General features: G+C 44.7%; 1 protein-coding gene across 2 annotated transcripts in view; it reads left to right on the top strand.

Moving 5' to 3' along the window:
• The window catches only part of map3k3 (mitogen-activated protein kinase kinase kinase 3), a 34,750-nt gene that overhangs the window by 13,209 nt on the left and 8,959 nt on the right, over positions 1–12,582 (top strand). For both annotated transcript variants that reach the window (XM_088623192.1, XM_088623193.1), the window contains 5 exons: positions 1,060–1,159; positions 1,552–1,665; positions 4,291–4,411; positions 6,502–6,635; positions 10,174–10,247. In XM_088623192.1, coding sequence (XP_088479318.1) covers positions 1,060–1,159; positions 1,552–1,665; positions 4,291–4,411; positions 6,502–6,635; positions 10,174–10,247 — 543 coding nt within the window. The remainder of the gene's footprint in view (positions 1–1,059; positions 1,160–1,551; positions 1,666–4,290; positions 4,412–6,501; positions 6,636–10,173; positions 10,248–12,582) is intronic.

Below are 12,582 nucleotides of genomic sequence, written 5' to 3'. Positions count from 1 at the left end.
TCGGAGCAGTCTGGGTGAAGGACTTGGCCCAATGGTGTAAGAGCAGTGTCCCAGCTGGGCTTTCAACCCACAAGTCCAGGTCGTGTCCAGCGTGGAATGGATAGTTTACCCTCAGCAAGGGCGAGGCAAGTTGTCCGTGAAGTTCTGACTTCCTGTGGGTGGGGGCAGGTAAAGGCTTTGCATCCAAAACTGCTCACTATGGTTTTGAGAGAGAGTGTTTTGCAAAATACAAACTTTCAACATTGAAATCTTCATTGCGCCTTGTGCAGGTGGTGCAACATGTCAACGAGTAGAAGTGTCCTCCCTTTTTCCCGTTTGTATGGAATCAGGAGCCTCTTTATTGCCATGTTACCAATTTAGCGTTGCTTGCAGTAATATACTGTACACTTTTTTTTTTTTCCAGTGACGCTTATACAGAGATAAAACCATGTTTCAATTATAGTTCCAGTAAACGTAAGCAAAGCCACAGTGGGCAGTACAAGATGCATTCAAAGATGGTATTACAGATTTACCGAGTAGCACAGTTCTTGTTAGTTTTGTTGTAGAAGTTTACAAGCAGACCAGCAAATGCAATGTGAACTTACCGATGTATGTCAGAATCATGGTAAGGCAGAAAATATCCCATCATCTTAGGAGAGCAGTTCAGTTAAAAAAGGGAAAGGACTGGGATACTGAGACAGGAGAATAGGCAAGACATCAGAAAAAATTAGAGGTTAGGAAAACTTAGATAGGAAGGCCGGCTAGACAGGATATAATTTTAATCCTCTTTAAAAGATTGCTTCAAATCTTGCACGCCTTGGACATATCACAGTATTTTTCCCCTGTGCCATAAGTGTATTCACAACTCACTTAAGAATGTGTGGTAGTGTTTGGCTTTCTCCCTCCTGTATTCGGATGACAAGCCTAGATTAGGCCTCTCTGGCCTCTCCTTCCCTGGAAGTGTTTGTTTTGAAGTCCTCTTAGAAAAGCCCAGCCTGTGTTACGGTTGTGTGTAGTTCAGTTCAGTGGTGTCGCCCTGCTGCTCCTCGTGTAAGCTGTCCTTCTCCCTGCATTTTCCAGAATAATCATGTTCGCCAGGCCAGTGCAGTACGAGGAGGTGAAGCAGAAGGTCAAAACTGTGTTTGGGCAGCAGCTGGATCTACACTACATGAACAATGAGGTACGTTTCATTGTTACTGGGCCTGGTATGAGCTGGGATCTGGGTCAGTATGCCAGTTGGACTTTCTTTTAGGCCTGTGTTTTCTAAAAGCTTCCAGGTTTGCTTCTCTTTCTTAGCAATATGATATTTTTTTGCTGAATTGGTTAAGGGTGCAAAATGTTACCCCATTCAGGGAGACTGTTATTACAGGATTTCACTGCGTCTTGAGGATGAAATACACTTGACCTGCTTCTTACATTGACAGTCCGAGCTTGGCAGTGATATTACCTGCCTGTAGTTATTGCCTGAACAGTTGTTAACTCCCACCCCTGTATGTCTGTCTGTAACAGATGGATTGATGCCACATGAGCTGAATCTGACCTCTGTGTTTGGATACTTTTTGTCACCTGCAGCTGTCAATTCCCTTGCGAAGCCAAGACGACCTGGACAAGGCCATTGATCTGCTGGACCGGAGCTCCAACATGAAGAGCATTAAGATCCTGTTATTGATGCAGGAACAAAACCACGTGAGTGGGGTCACTGTCTGGAGTTTTTCTGAATTCCTGATACTGTTTCACACATCACTCTGTCCCCTTCTTTATGTACACATGTGTTAGGTCTCGTTTGAGAAATGGTGGCCTTGGGTTATTTTGAATTGTATTGAAAAATAATCGATACAGTAGGGTCTCACCACCTGTAAATTTAACATGTGCAGATTCGCTTCTTTGCAATTTGGTCTGGCAGACGGGGTCTTAGATGAAAGAAAAGCAGAACAAGATAAAATCAAGCTGAAGGTTTAACTGCAACTGTCAGGTTAGCTGCTCAATACAGAATCTCCCTGCCTAAGAACTCGCTCCCCAGCATCTGCATCTCGGCGTGGTCTTGTTTTGTGCTGTAGCGGACGCTTCAGGTTCTGTCAGCGGCGTGGGGAGCGACAGACTGGGGGCGGCTCTGCGGGCTCGTTACCGTGGAGCGGCGCGTGCTAATCATGGAGGCACAGAGAGAAAGTGCAGGCTGGACTTCACGTTGCAGGAGGGATTCACGTTGCTTATTTTAACTGACAGCTCTAATCTTGTAATTACTGATGTTTCTTTTAGTTGATCAATGTTATTTAACTTACAGCCAATGTATTAGTACTTTAATTATATATAATCCTATAATAGAGGGTTACTTACACCTTTTAACCATACATACTGTATACCGTAGTACATTATGCAATGGTATAGGGACTTGGGAATATGAAAATGTGTCCATTCAAGACTGTTCTGTGCATCAGACCTCTGCAAAATTTAAGTAGAGTGATGTAGGGTTCTTTGTTAAGCAAGGCAGCAAGCCTTGTTTTTTCTAAAAATTCAAACTTCCTCAATCTTTGGAGATGATGCAGGTATTGTTGACAATCTGACCTGCTACAGACTGGCATTTCACACTTTTCAGTGAAACATTTTATTCCCACTCTGTCTCCAGTATGGCAAAATGGGGGTTTCTTAATGCGAATGACCTTTTCTGCCTCTGTATTGTCTTCAGTACAATTGATACACGGTCTGCGCTGCAAGCCAGTACGGCCAGAGACATCTTGCAGCCACAGTGCTTTACTATAGTCATTTCACGGCAAAGGCATTTGCTTGGAAGCCTGTTAATTTATTGATGTGTAGAAGTTTTTAAGAAGAGGATTTTATAACATACGCTTATTTGTTTGTGCTGCCAGATCTGTTTACATGATACATATTCTAACTGCTGGAAGGCAGCATTAAAACAAAAATCTGCAACCTCTTCCATAAAAACTCCCCTATGGAAAGTCTGTAGAAGAGCAGGAAGCTATAGGAAGGGATTGTTTTTGTATATATAATACCTCTTGACCATGGAGGAGCGGAATGGCAGTTAAAATCCAGCTGTGGCAGCAACTGCAGCTTAAAAATGCTCTCTGCGCACAGAGAGCTCATGATGAAATCACTACAGAAAACAAAAAAGTAAAGATGTTTCAGGCTGCCTTGATTTTTATCTGGTTTCCATGGCCTCCTGGCCCAGGAGGGGAAATGACGAGGAGAGGGGTCTGTCGCAGACAGATTTATGTGTCTGCAGCAGCTCTCTCTTTGGTTGTCTGAGCTCAGTCATGTGGCCATTGTTCCCCCGGCTCACAGCAGGCCGCAGCACACAGCCCTGTTCAGCTGTGCTTTCCAATACAGGATGTGCACACTGGAGCCCTCGGTTTCTAAAAAAGAGCCATGATTGTTTGAAATTGAAGAAAAAAAACAAGCCTGGTAACAACAAGGACTCGCATTGTTAGGCTTTTTTGTTGTTTTCACAACTCACTAGTTTCAAGTTCATTGTGCTGGATGGATTAGCACAGTACTTCCCAGTTCTGGATCTCAGAAATATCTTCTTGCTTTTTTTACTTGGTTTGCTTACTCGCTCACTTTACTTGCTTGCTTTCTTTACTTAATCGACTCACTCGACTTATTTGCTAAATGAGAGAATGCTGGGATTTGGGAGGGCGGCGCTCACAAATCGATGTCACTGAGAGGCTGCTATACAACTAGACAGGACGCACATTGTGGCCTTTGGGCACAGAGAAAAAATAAACGCTTTGGTTTGGGACAAGGCGACCGGAGCTACTGTAGCTACAGGCCTGTAAGTGGGAAAGGTAGCCTCCAGTTTTTGACACTTTTTTACTTAAGAAGACCTTGCAGAAGACCTCTTAAAATTATTTGCAGCATGTGCGTCTTGGACTGCATGAAAAGTCAATCCAGTGCTTCTGATCTGACAGTGACTCCTGGGCAGCAAAAGATGCCTCTGAAGTCTCTGAGGTGCTAGAATAGTGTCAACAGATGAGTGGCTCAGTGGGTGAGAGGATTGAGGATTGTCTGCAACATCCACATCCTCCCTCTGCTGCACAAGAATCAGTGCTGGAAGGCGGGATGTTGTTAAAACATTTGGCGCTGTCACATTGGGAAGGTGCAAAATATGAAAAAAATCAGTTCGAAAAATAGAAGTGGCTGTCTATGTGCCAGAACATTTGGCATCCACGCAATGGAAAGTCCCCGGTAGGTGACGTTGTTTTGCAATGTGGAACTGGCAGCTCCGCTGGAATTTAGCTACTAATCTGGGTCCGTTTGGTCAAAACTAACAGTTCTAACGACTGTCCTCCTCCCCAGGCATCATCCCCATCGCACGCCAGCCCATGCAAACAGGTGCGCATCAAGGCGTCGCAGTCAGTGGGCGACGTCAACACAGTGTACCAGTCCTCCGAGCCCAGGGGGCGCCACCTCTCAGCCAGTAAGTAAAATCCCTTTTTTTATTTGTCCATTTAGTCCAGATCTGCTGCATGTGTTTGTATTGATGACTGAAGTAGCCGGTGCTTCCTCTGCAGGGGTCTCTGCAAACAGTGAAAGGAGACAAACGGTGTGCCATCCCTCGTGCCTTTATATCAGATCAAAAAGTTGTGACCTAAGTTCATTGCCGCAAATGCTCAGTGACAATAAGTGGCATTCGCTGTACTGCGACAGATAAGGGAGATACAAGTACAGTTTCCCTCTCTCTGACTGCCAGCATCGTAACACCTAGATCGCAGAGCTTTTATCGTAACCTAAAAGCTCTGCGATCTGGATCATGAGAGGGCATGACTTCCTGTGGATTTCCAAGAATAGCCCCGATCTGTAGAACATGTGGAATCCAGTTGAAACTGGAGTAATCAAACTGGTTTATTTGTGCACTTGTTTTCTCTCAAGACTGTACTGTTCTGTAGCACAATATTTAAAAAATGATTCTGCTGGCAGCCGAAACATTGACCTGGCCCTTCTTTATAAAGCGTGTTTAATGGTGGATCCAGGTGGATGCTGCACACTGGTGGTGGTGGAGGGGAGTCCCCATTACCTGTAAAGCGCTTTGAGTGGAGTGTCCAGAAAAGCGCTATATAAGTGTAAGCAATTATTAATTATTATTATAATGTTTTCCAGACCAAAGGTTTATATTTCAGTCGGTATGCTGCCGTTGAGCCTTCTTCAGGAGTGTAGGGATCGAAACTGAATGGAAGTGTAAATCTCGTTTTCTCGCTCTCTGGCTTTGCTCTCGCTTCCTATGATACGCTGCACTGTGGGTCCTCTTCCGTTTTCCTGTTCACCATCACTAGCAGCGCTACAATAGCTGCTGGAGGCTGGCCAATCAGATTGCCAGTGCTGTTAGCATGCAGTGCCTGTTGCACTGAGGCTCTGGGATAGAGATGGGGGGTCTGGAGAAAAGTGAAAGTTTTAAAAAAAACGCAGAATGCAGAGTCGGGAGCATGCAGGTCATGAGCGATTTTCTTTTTTTCACAGTCTAGACCGGCTGTCTGTAAAGGCTTTGGAGTCGATTCAGGAAGTTTCTTATTGTTCAACATCCATCTAGATTTGTGAAAGCTCGGATTGTTGTTTTTTTTTTTTTTTGGTGCATGTGTGATTGTGATTAAAATTTCAAACAATGGCGTCAGGGCAGGCAGAATCACAAAATAATGGAACCCTGTGTATTCAGTGGGCCGGCTTAAAGGTTAAATAGCTAAGCAGGGAAAGAAAATAGTTAAAATGTTAATAATAATATGTCAGTTTCCATGCATGTTATATAGCTTTCAGTTTTGAAGGATTTTAAAAATTCAAAGAAGTATGATGAAGCTAAAACCTACTGAGGATATACACCATGTAGCAATATGTATACTGTCAGCAACTTGACTCCCAGTATGGAGATTCTGGTAGGAAACTGAGGCAGTGCAGGCCAGTCAGAAGAGAGGTTGGCCATTCTTCTGATGCTCTCATTGCTGGTGCTTCTGATTATAGATCTTGAGACCGATACATTTGTGTATTTCTAAACCATATGGAGCCTATGTCCTAAAGCACAGTTTGCAAATGTAACGCACATCTAAAACACCTGTGCAAAGTGAAGTGTAACTACGTACCCTTACTGTCAAAATCCTCATGCTCTATCCTATCCTAGGCTCTGCATAGCTTGACAGCTCAGTACCTGTCTAACTTATCTCCCTACTCCTCACCTCGCAGTCTTCGCAACCTTCCTTCGTCTGACTCTGGTCTCCTGTTCATTTCCCAAGCTCGCCTTTGTGTGATGGGACCTTCTCTTGCTTCTCCCCAAAGCTCTGGAGTTGTATCCCCAAGGATATCAGAGAGTCACCTTCCCTGGTTGCTTTCAAATCCAGACTCAAGCCGTCTTCAGAAACTTTTACTACATCACTTCTGTGTCTGCCTCTTGCATGTGCTTTCTCCACCCTTGTTTTTCATTGTGCTCATTTTGTAACCTCTAAAGACACAGTATAAAACAGAGCTTATTATTTGCCGTCTCAGCGCACAGTTCCTTGAAACCAGGCCTTCCTCTTGCTCCGGCAGGCTCCCAGAACACCGGCCGCAGCTCGCCTCCCCCTGGCTATGTCCCGGAGAGACAGCAGCGGATCGCCAGGCAGGGCTCCTACACCAGCATCAACAGCGAGGGCGAGTTCATCCCCGAGACCAGCGACCAGTGTGTGAGTTCCCGCCTGCGTGTGTACTTCTCTTTCGGATTTGTGCTTTGGATCTGCCGGGTGTTCAGAAACCTGATCCAGTGGGCACAGCTTCGTATCGGAATAGCCCAGAACACGGCGGATTTGTGCACCTAATGTGCCCCTGGCACGCTCAGTCCCTGTCCTGCTGTGAAACCCTGGGCACGTGAGCATAGCTGTACCCCAGCTGACCGCAGAAGCCACGCAGGGTTGGGAATCCTCCAAGGCTACTGGCAGACCTGCAAGTGGCGCTCTTGTTGCTGAGTCCCCTCCAGTAATTAAAGTGCTGTGAGATCCTTATGGATGACAGACGCTATAAAAATTAAAGGAATTAAGTGGAGGACTTGACCTCTCACTGACAGTATTGCAGACTCATAGGAATCCAGCCACCCCTAGTTACAGCTAGGGGTGATGGGTTAAAGCACCTACAAAATAAACTGGAGCAGAAAATGCACAAAAGACTCCAGGAACACATTTCAAATTTCACTAGACAAAGCTGTTATGTTGGTGAAGATTCCTGTGAGTGGTCTCTTTCAAACCTTGAAACACAACCTTAAGTTTCCTGCGCTATGCAAACTATTCTTTTTATTTCATTCACCGGAACCCCAAAAAGCTATTTCTTTTTTTTCCATCAAACGCTAAATTAGATTGCTTCAGGTTTTGTTAAAATCCCAACAGCTGACATCTGCACATACTGTAATCTGTTCTAATATGTCGTTTGAGACGCCAGCCAAGAAAACATTATAGTAGACCGTGGTGCAAGAAACGGCAGTGTGAGTCAATTTCTCAGCAATAGAAGCATGAATCAGCATTTCTCTCAAACACAAGGAGCTTTTGTAGACGAGTAATAAGCTGTTGCATGAATGCTAGAAAGATGCCCTCATTACATCATGCATGTAAGACTCCAAAGATGGAAGGGGAGCAAAGAAAATGTCTCTTCTCATCTCGGTGGACAATGATTTTAATCTTTTGGATTCGAATCTCTTTGTAATCGCATAGAACCCCATATCTATCCACATTAGGCACCCCACGTTAATAAATCTGAGCAAAAGCGTTTTGATGATTGGTTACAGTTTTCAAAAGATTTTTGATTATTCAGACTGGAATGCGTATTTTAGAATTGTAAGCTGTTTAATGGGTAGAAAAGAGTATTGATGAGGAAAAATGCTCTAATTAGGGTGACTAGGCAAACTCCTGTCAGATGATATTTAATGTACAAAATGCTGAGTATTACATTAAACTTCCATGCATGTTTATGTTGATGTTATTTTTCTTTTCTAGACATCTCAAGGTGTAACAATAAAAAATATTAAATGGAGTTAAGATATATAGTTCAAATTGCAGAATGTTCATTTTAATACACTAGTAAGAACACGTTGGGAGTATTGAGTCTGGTCGTGGTCACCATGTGACATGAAAGATCTTTCTACTCTGAGATCAGTGCAGAGAAGAGTGAACAGTCACATTTTCAGTCTTAAAGAAATCCCACACTACACTGACAGATTAAAAACTGCATCTTTAGAGTTTTCAAGAGGGAAAACTACAAGGGGACTGTATTCTAAAGAACAAGTCGAACCTTTTGCAAGAAGGGTTCTAGATATTGAATTGGTCGGCAGTTTGATTTGTCCGCTCCCCTGCTCCGATAAACATGTCCCGTGCCACGCGTGAGAGCACTGCTGGGAGGGTGCAAGTTGTCGGATCGCTGGAAAGAGTTTCGCTCGTGCTGGATGATTCCGGAGGTCAGGACATAATTGTCATTCTTTCCGAGAGCTTTGTTTATTTGGAAAAATGATCCCTCCTGCTTTCCCTGGTTTGTTCATTGCTTTCAAAGGCAGTCAAAGAAAAAAGGGGAAAAAAAAGGCTTCTGCCATTCCAGTAAACATGCACATCTATTAATACAACCTGACTAAATCTGTGTGGTACCATGGGAACAAGAGAGGTTTTCCTGTTATTTTGCTCGTCTCTTGTTCCATTGCCTGATTCAAAGGGGTCTTGTTTCTGGTAAGACTGCTGCTGTCCATACGGACTGTTCCATTAACAGTAGCTCATTTCAAGGCGGCTATAGTGCAGCAAATCTGCATTGTGTTTCCTCTAATGCCCAATAAACCATACAGCAAGATTAATCCGAGTGACGGATAAGAACGGAGAGGACTGCCTATCTGCTTCAGATGCTGTGTTCTCTACAGATGAATGCTTTTTTGAGTTTATTGCAGTAAAGTGCATGAGAACATGGTATATGACAGTGAAAGTGTGATTACCGTGATGAAGTTGACGATTTAAATTTGGGTCGGCGATCCAGGTTTGGTATTTGTACAGCTGCTCCAGGGAGCAGAAGCTGAGAGTCCTCAGCAGGGCTAGAGGTGAGCAAACCCCATGCTGGGGCAAGGGCAGCGTTCTGTAAAGAGTTTGCGGACACCGTTATCAGCCCTGCTGGGTTTTTTTTTTTTTTTTGCAGCAGCAGTGTAGCTTTTTCCTGTGTTTCCTGTTCTAATGTAGGCTGAAGATGCTATCTGACTGGCTGGAAATAGTACGCAGGAGACAGCGTGTCAGTGTGAATCAGAGTGAGCTCCGGCCAAAGACCCACAACCTCCACTCCCCCTGCCAGGCACCAGGCTTTCAACTTCCTGTCATTTGACTGTCTCCCCCCGCCCCCTTCAAGCTGCCAAGTCACGCTGGGAGATGCACAGAAGGACTGCTCCATCACCATAGCTGGCAGCTTTGTTATGTGAAAATGAAAGAGCCCCTTTTTATTGCCCTCTTCATTACACAAGTGTTTAACTTTCATAGAGGCAGCTGGTTGTCTTCTGCAAATCTGAGGAAAATCCTGCTTAGTGTGAAGCATTATTTTTGTTTCTGTGCAATAGAACAGATTGGCATCGCGTGTCAAGAGGAAACAAGAGCCTGTAGAAAAGCACATGTCCACTCCGAGGGGCTACCTGCCCCTGGTTCTGAATTGCCAGCTGCAGTCAATGTGAGCTCCAGTAGTGCAGCTGACCCGTAGTGACGGAATGTTACTCCGTTTTCGTCTTAAAGACGAGATGAACAGAGGCTTGAGTCTCAAGTTGGTGTCTTTCCTGTTCCTTGGAAATGTTTTATTCAGATTTTAATGTACGCTTTTTGAGTGAGTTTATTGTATTACTGCCTGGCCAGGCAGTGTCTGTGTCTTTTTGTTTTTAAGTGTAAAATGCTGCTTGGACATTTGTGCCAGTATCTTTCCATCAAAGAAACTTGATCTGATCAGCCGACTCGGAGTTAGTCACATTGTGTCCTTCGCCCAGTCAACAGCAGTGGCTCACTTTGGCTTGGAGGACAAACTGCGCTCACGATTTACCTGAGCCGTGGGCACTCGGGGGCACCAGAGTGTAAAGAGGGGGTAACAGCGCTGCATGTTTTCAGGTCTTCATCACTTTCTGCTTGGGTTGTAGCGCCAGGTTGGTTAACAAATGATGACGACCCCTTGTTGGAGGTGCCTTCACCAAAGGAGTGTTAGTGATGAGTGCTGGCTCTCTGTCCCCCCTGCCAGGTTCTGGATCCCTGGAGCAGTGCGGAGAACTCAGTGTCTGGGAGCTGCCAGTCCCTGGACAGCAGTGCTGACAGGTAAGACGGGGGCTCCGAAGGCTCACACTGGGTTGTTCGCGGAGCACTTGCATATTAAACATAGTTTCTGTTGTCCTGTTATAGCATGTTACAGGGCGCCGAGGAGACCCTCTTTGTCACTTTGGCGCGGTTTTTGCCTTGATTGTGGGAAGGGCGCTTTGTGGTGTGTGGTCAGCCTCGGCGGACTGCCGAAAGGCTGAAGAGCTCGGGGGCTGGCGTCTCCAGGTTGACCTCTTTCATGGCTGTGTCGCTCCTCAGCGAATAGCAGGAGCTCACCCCACAAGCTTTAGGCAGCCAAGTATCTGTCCTTGTTTTCTTTAAACGTAGAATCCCCAGTTATTTTTTTTTGTCTTACCCACCAGAACTGGAATAGCCAATGGTGTGTTCGGCGCTCAGCGCCGATGTGGGGAGAGGTGCCGCCCTCATCAACGGCACCACATGCCTGCAAGTGCCAGGGGGCCGCAGGGCTCGAAGCAACCGCAGGCTTTACTGGTTGAGACACTTGGGATGTCGAGAGAAACCCATTTGTGAGCAAGGGGGAAAGCCTCCTGTAGAAACAGACACATCCCTACAGAGTCCAAGAATATTTTGGAGATTTTACTGCAAGAAGCTTGAAAAGACCGATAAAACCGTGCTTGGTCCAGTGTGCTGTCTGGCTTTGCAGTGATATATTGCATCCAATATAGTTTAATTACATTTTACTGCAGTGTAATTAATTGCAAGCGAGGCAGTGTTATTTTCATTAAAAAAATAAATTGGGCAAACCTGATAGCTCCCAGTTAAACTGCAACCACAGTGGAGAATTAAATGCAAATGGGGAATTGAAAAAACAGGTCCCTTCAAGGACTGGAGACATGACGCTTGAAATCTGAAACCTCCAAACAGGTTTGAATTAAAAGTTCTGCTTACATTACACTGTACCCACTCACTTTCTTTCTGTGCTTTTTGTTTTATTTCGACATTCTATTAAACTGAACCATCTGTTCCAAAAGAACATTTTAATCCAACCACCGCAGCTCAACGAAAATAAAGACAGACCCCTAGAGACAGCTAAAAGTCCATTTCTTTCAGGCTTTATTCATCACTGTGACTAAGAGCTGTGTTCTTTCACCAATTAAGTCTTACATCAATAACACGTTACATAATGTCATTTACATTTTAAATAGTGAACAAGATAGGTTTGGTGAATGGTTGAGTGTTATTGATGCTGAGGATAACAAAATATTGAGCTGGGATTTTATAGAAATGCCAGCTGCTCAGCATTCGCATTTGTCATGGGCTGAAATGGCCAAAAGGAGTAGATTAGGAATCTGTACAAATAGGAATTCAGAAAGACTTGCTCTTAATTAATTCAAGACCAATGAAAGATACAAACCCACTCTGCTTCAGGAAAGATGATCACGTTTGCTGTCGACATGACTTAAGGTGGCTGGTCTGTTAGAAAAGTGACCCAGAAAATTAAATGTTCTGCTTTGGTCAACAGACTATTCCAGAGAAACCAGGAAATGGAGAAATGGTCTCCAAGGGAGATTTCTAGAAAGTAGGGGGTCACCACACCACTGACTCACGATTGTCACATCGGTCAGATCTGTCTGATTAATGGTAATTAGACTACAGTGGATACAACAAGATGAATTCCCACACAGACGTTCAGTGATAACAATGACAGTGGAGACAAAATTGTTCTCTTCTATGGGCCAAAGAGCATCTGAGGAAGCCTCAAAGAGAGTGGGGAGTGTTTTATTTACCAGGGAAAACAGTTTTGTTCTTGATAGACCTGATAGAAAGGTCTCGTATGAAGAAATCACAGTGAATGTTTTGTCAAAGCCAACCTGTCCAGTGACCTGGAAGGTCGATAATGTGGGTAGGGATTATTGTCACTCAAGAATGCCTTTGGCGCAGAGTGGACCAATGCTAGGATTACGACCCGAGTCCCATTAAACACCTGTGAGAGCACCTCACCAGTGCCGTCTCCTGGGTATAGCTGCAACTGGCCAGCCTTTGCCAGCTGAGCTACAGCTGCACAACTCCCACAGCAGTCTGTCCAGAGGCAGATCAGGTCTAGGTGTCAAAGCTATAAGGAATGTGTTCATGCTTAGGGAATTCCTACCCTAGAAGAGAAAAGAATCTGTGTCAGCTGGATTGTTTGCCCCAGACCGCCTACCAAACTTTGTGTAATGAAGAGCCTTCCATTTCCACTCTAGTGTCCTTGTGTCACTAGTAGTAGTGCTAGAATAGAGATCTCCAAGCCTGGGCCCAGAGAGCCCAGTCCTGCCGGGTTTGTAGGGCACCATTAAATCTATGACTTCTAAAGATCTGAAACGATTGCATTGTG

The sequence above is a fragment of the Lepisosteus platostomus genome, chromosome 28 (assembly GCF_059453375.1).
Source record: "Lepisosteus platostomus isolate fLepPlt1 chromosome 28, fLepPlt1.hap1, whole genome shotgun sequence".
NCBI classification, from domain to species: Eukaryota; Metazoa; Chordata; class Actinopteri; order Semionotiformes; family Lepisosteidae; genus Lepisosteus; species Lepisosteus platostomus.
Note: the sequence above shows the minus strand (reverse complement) of the source record. Positions and strands in the feature narration are given on the sequence as shown.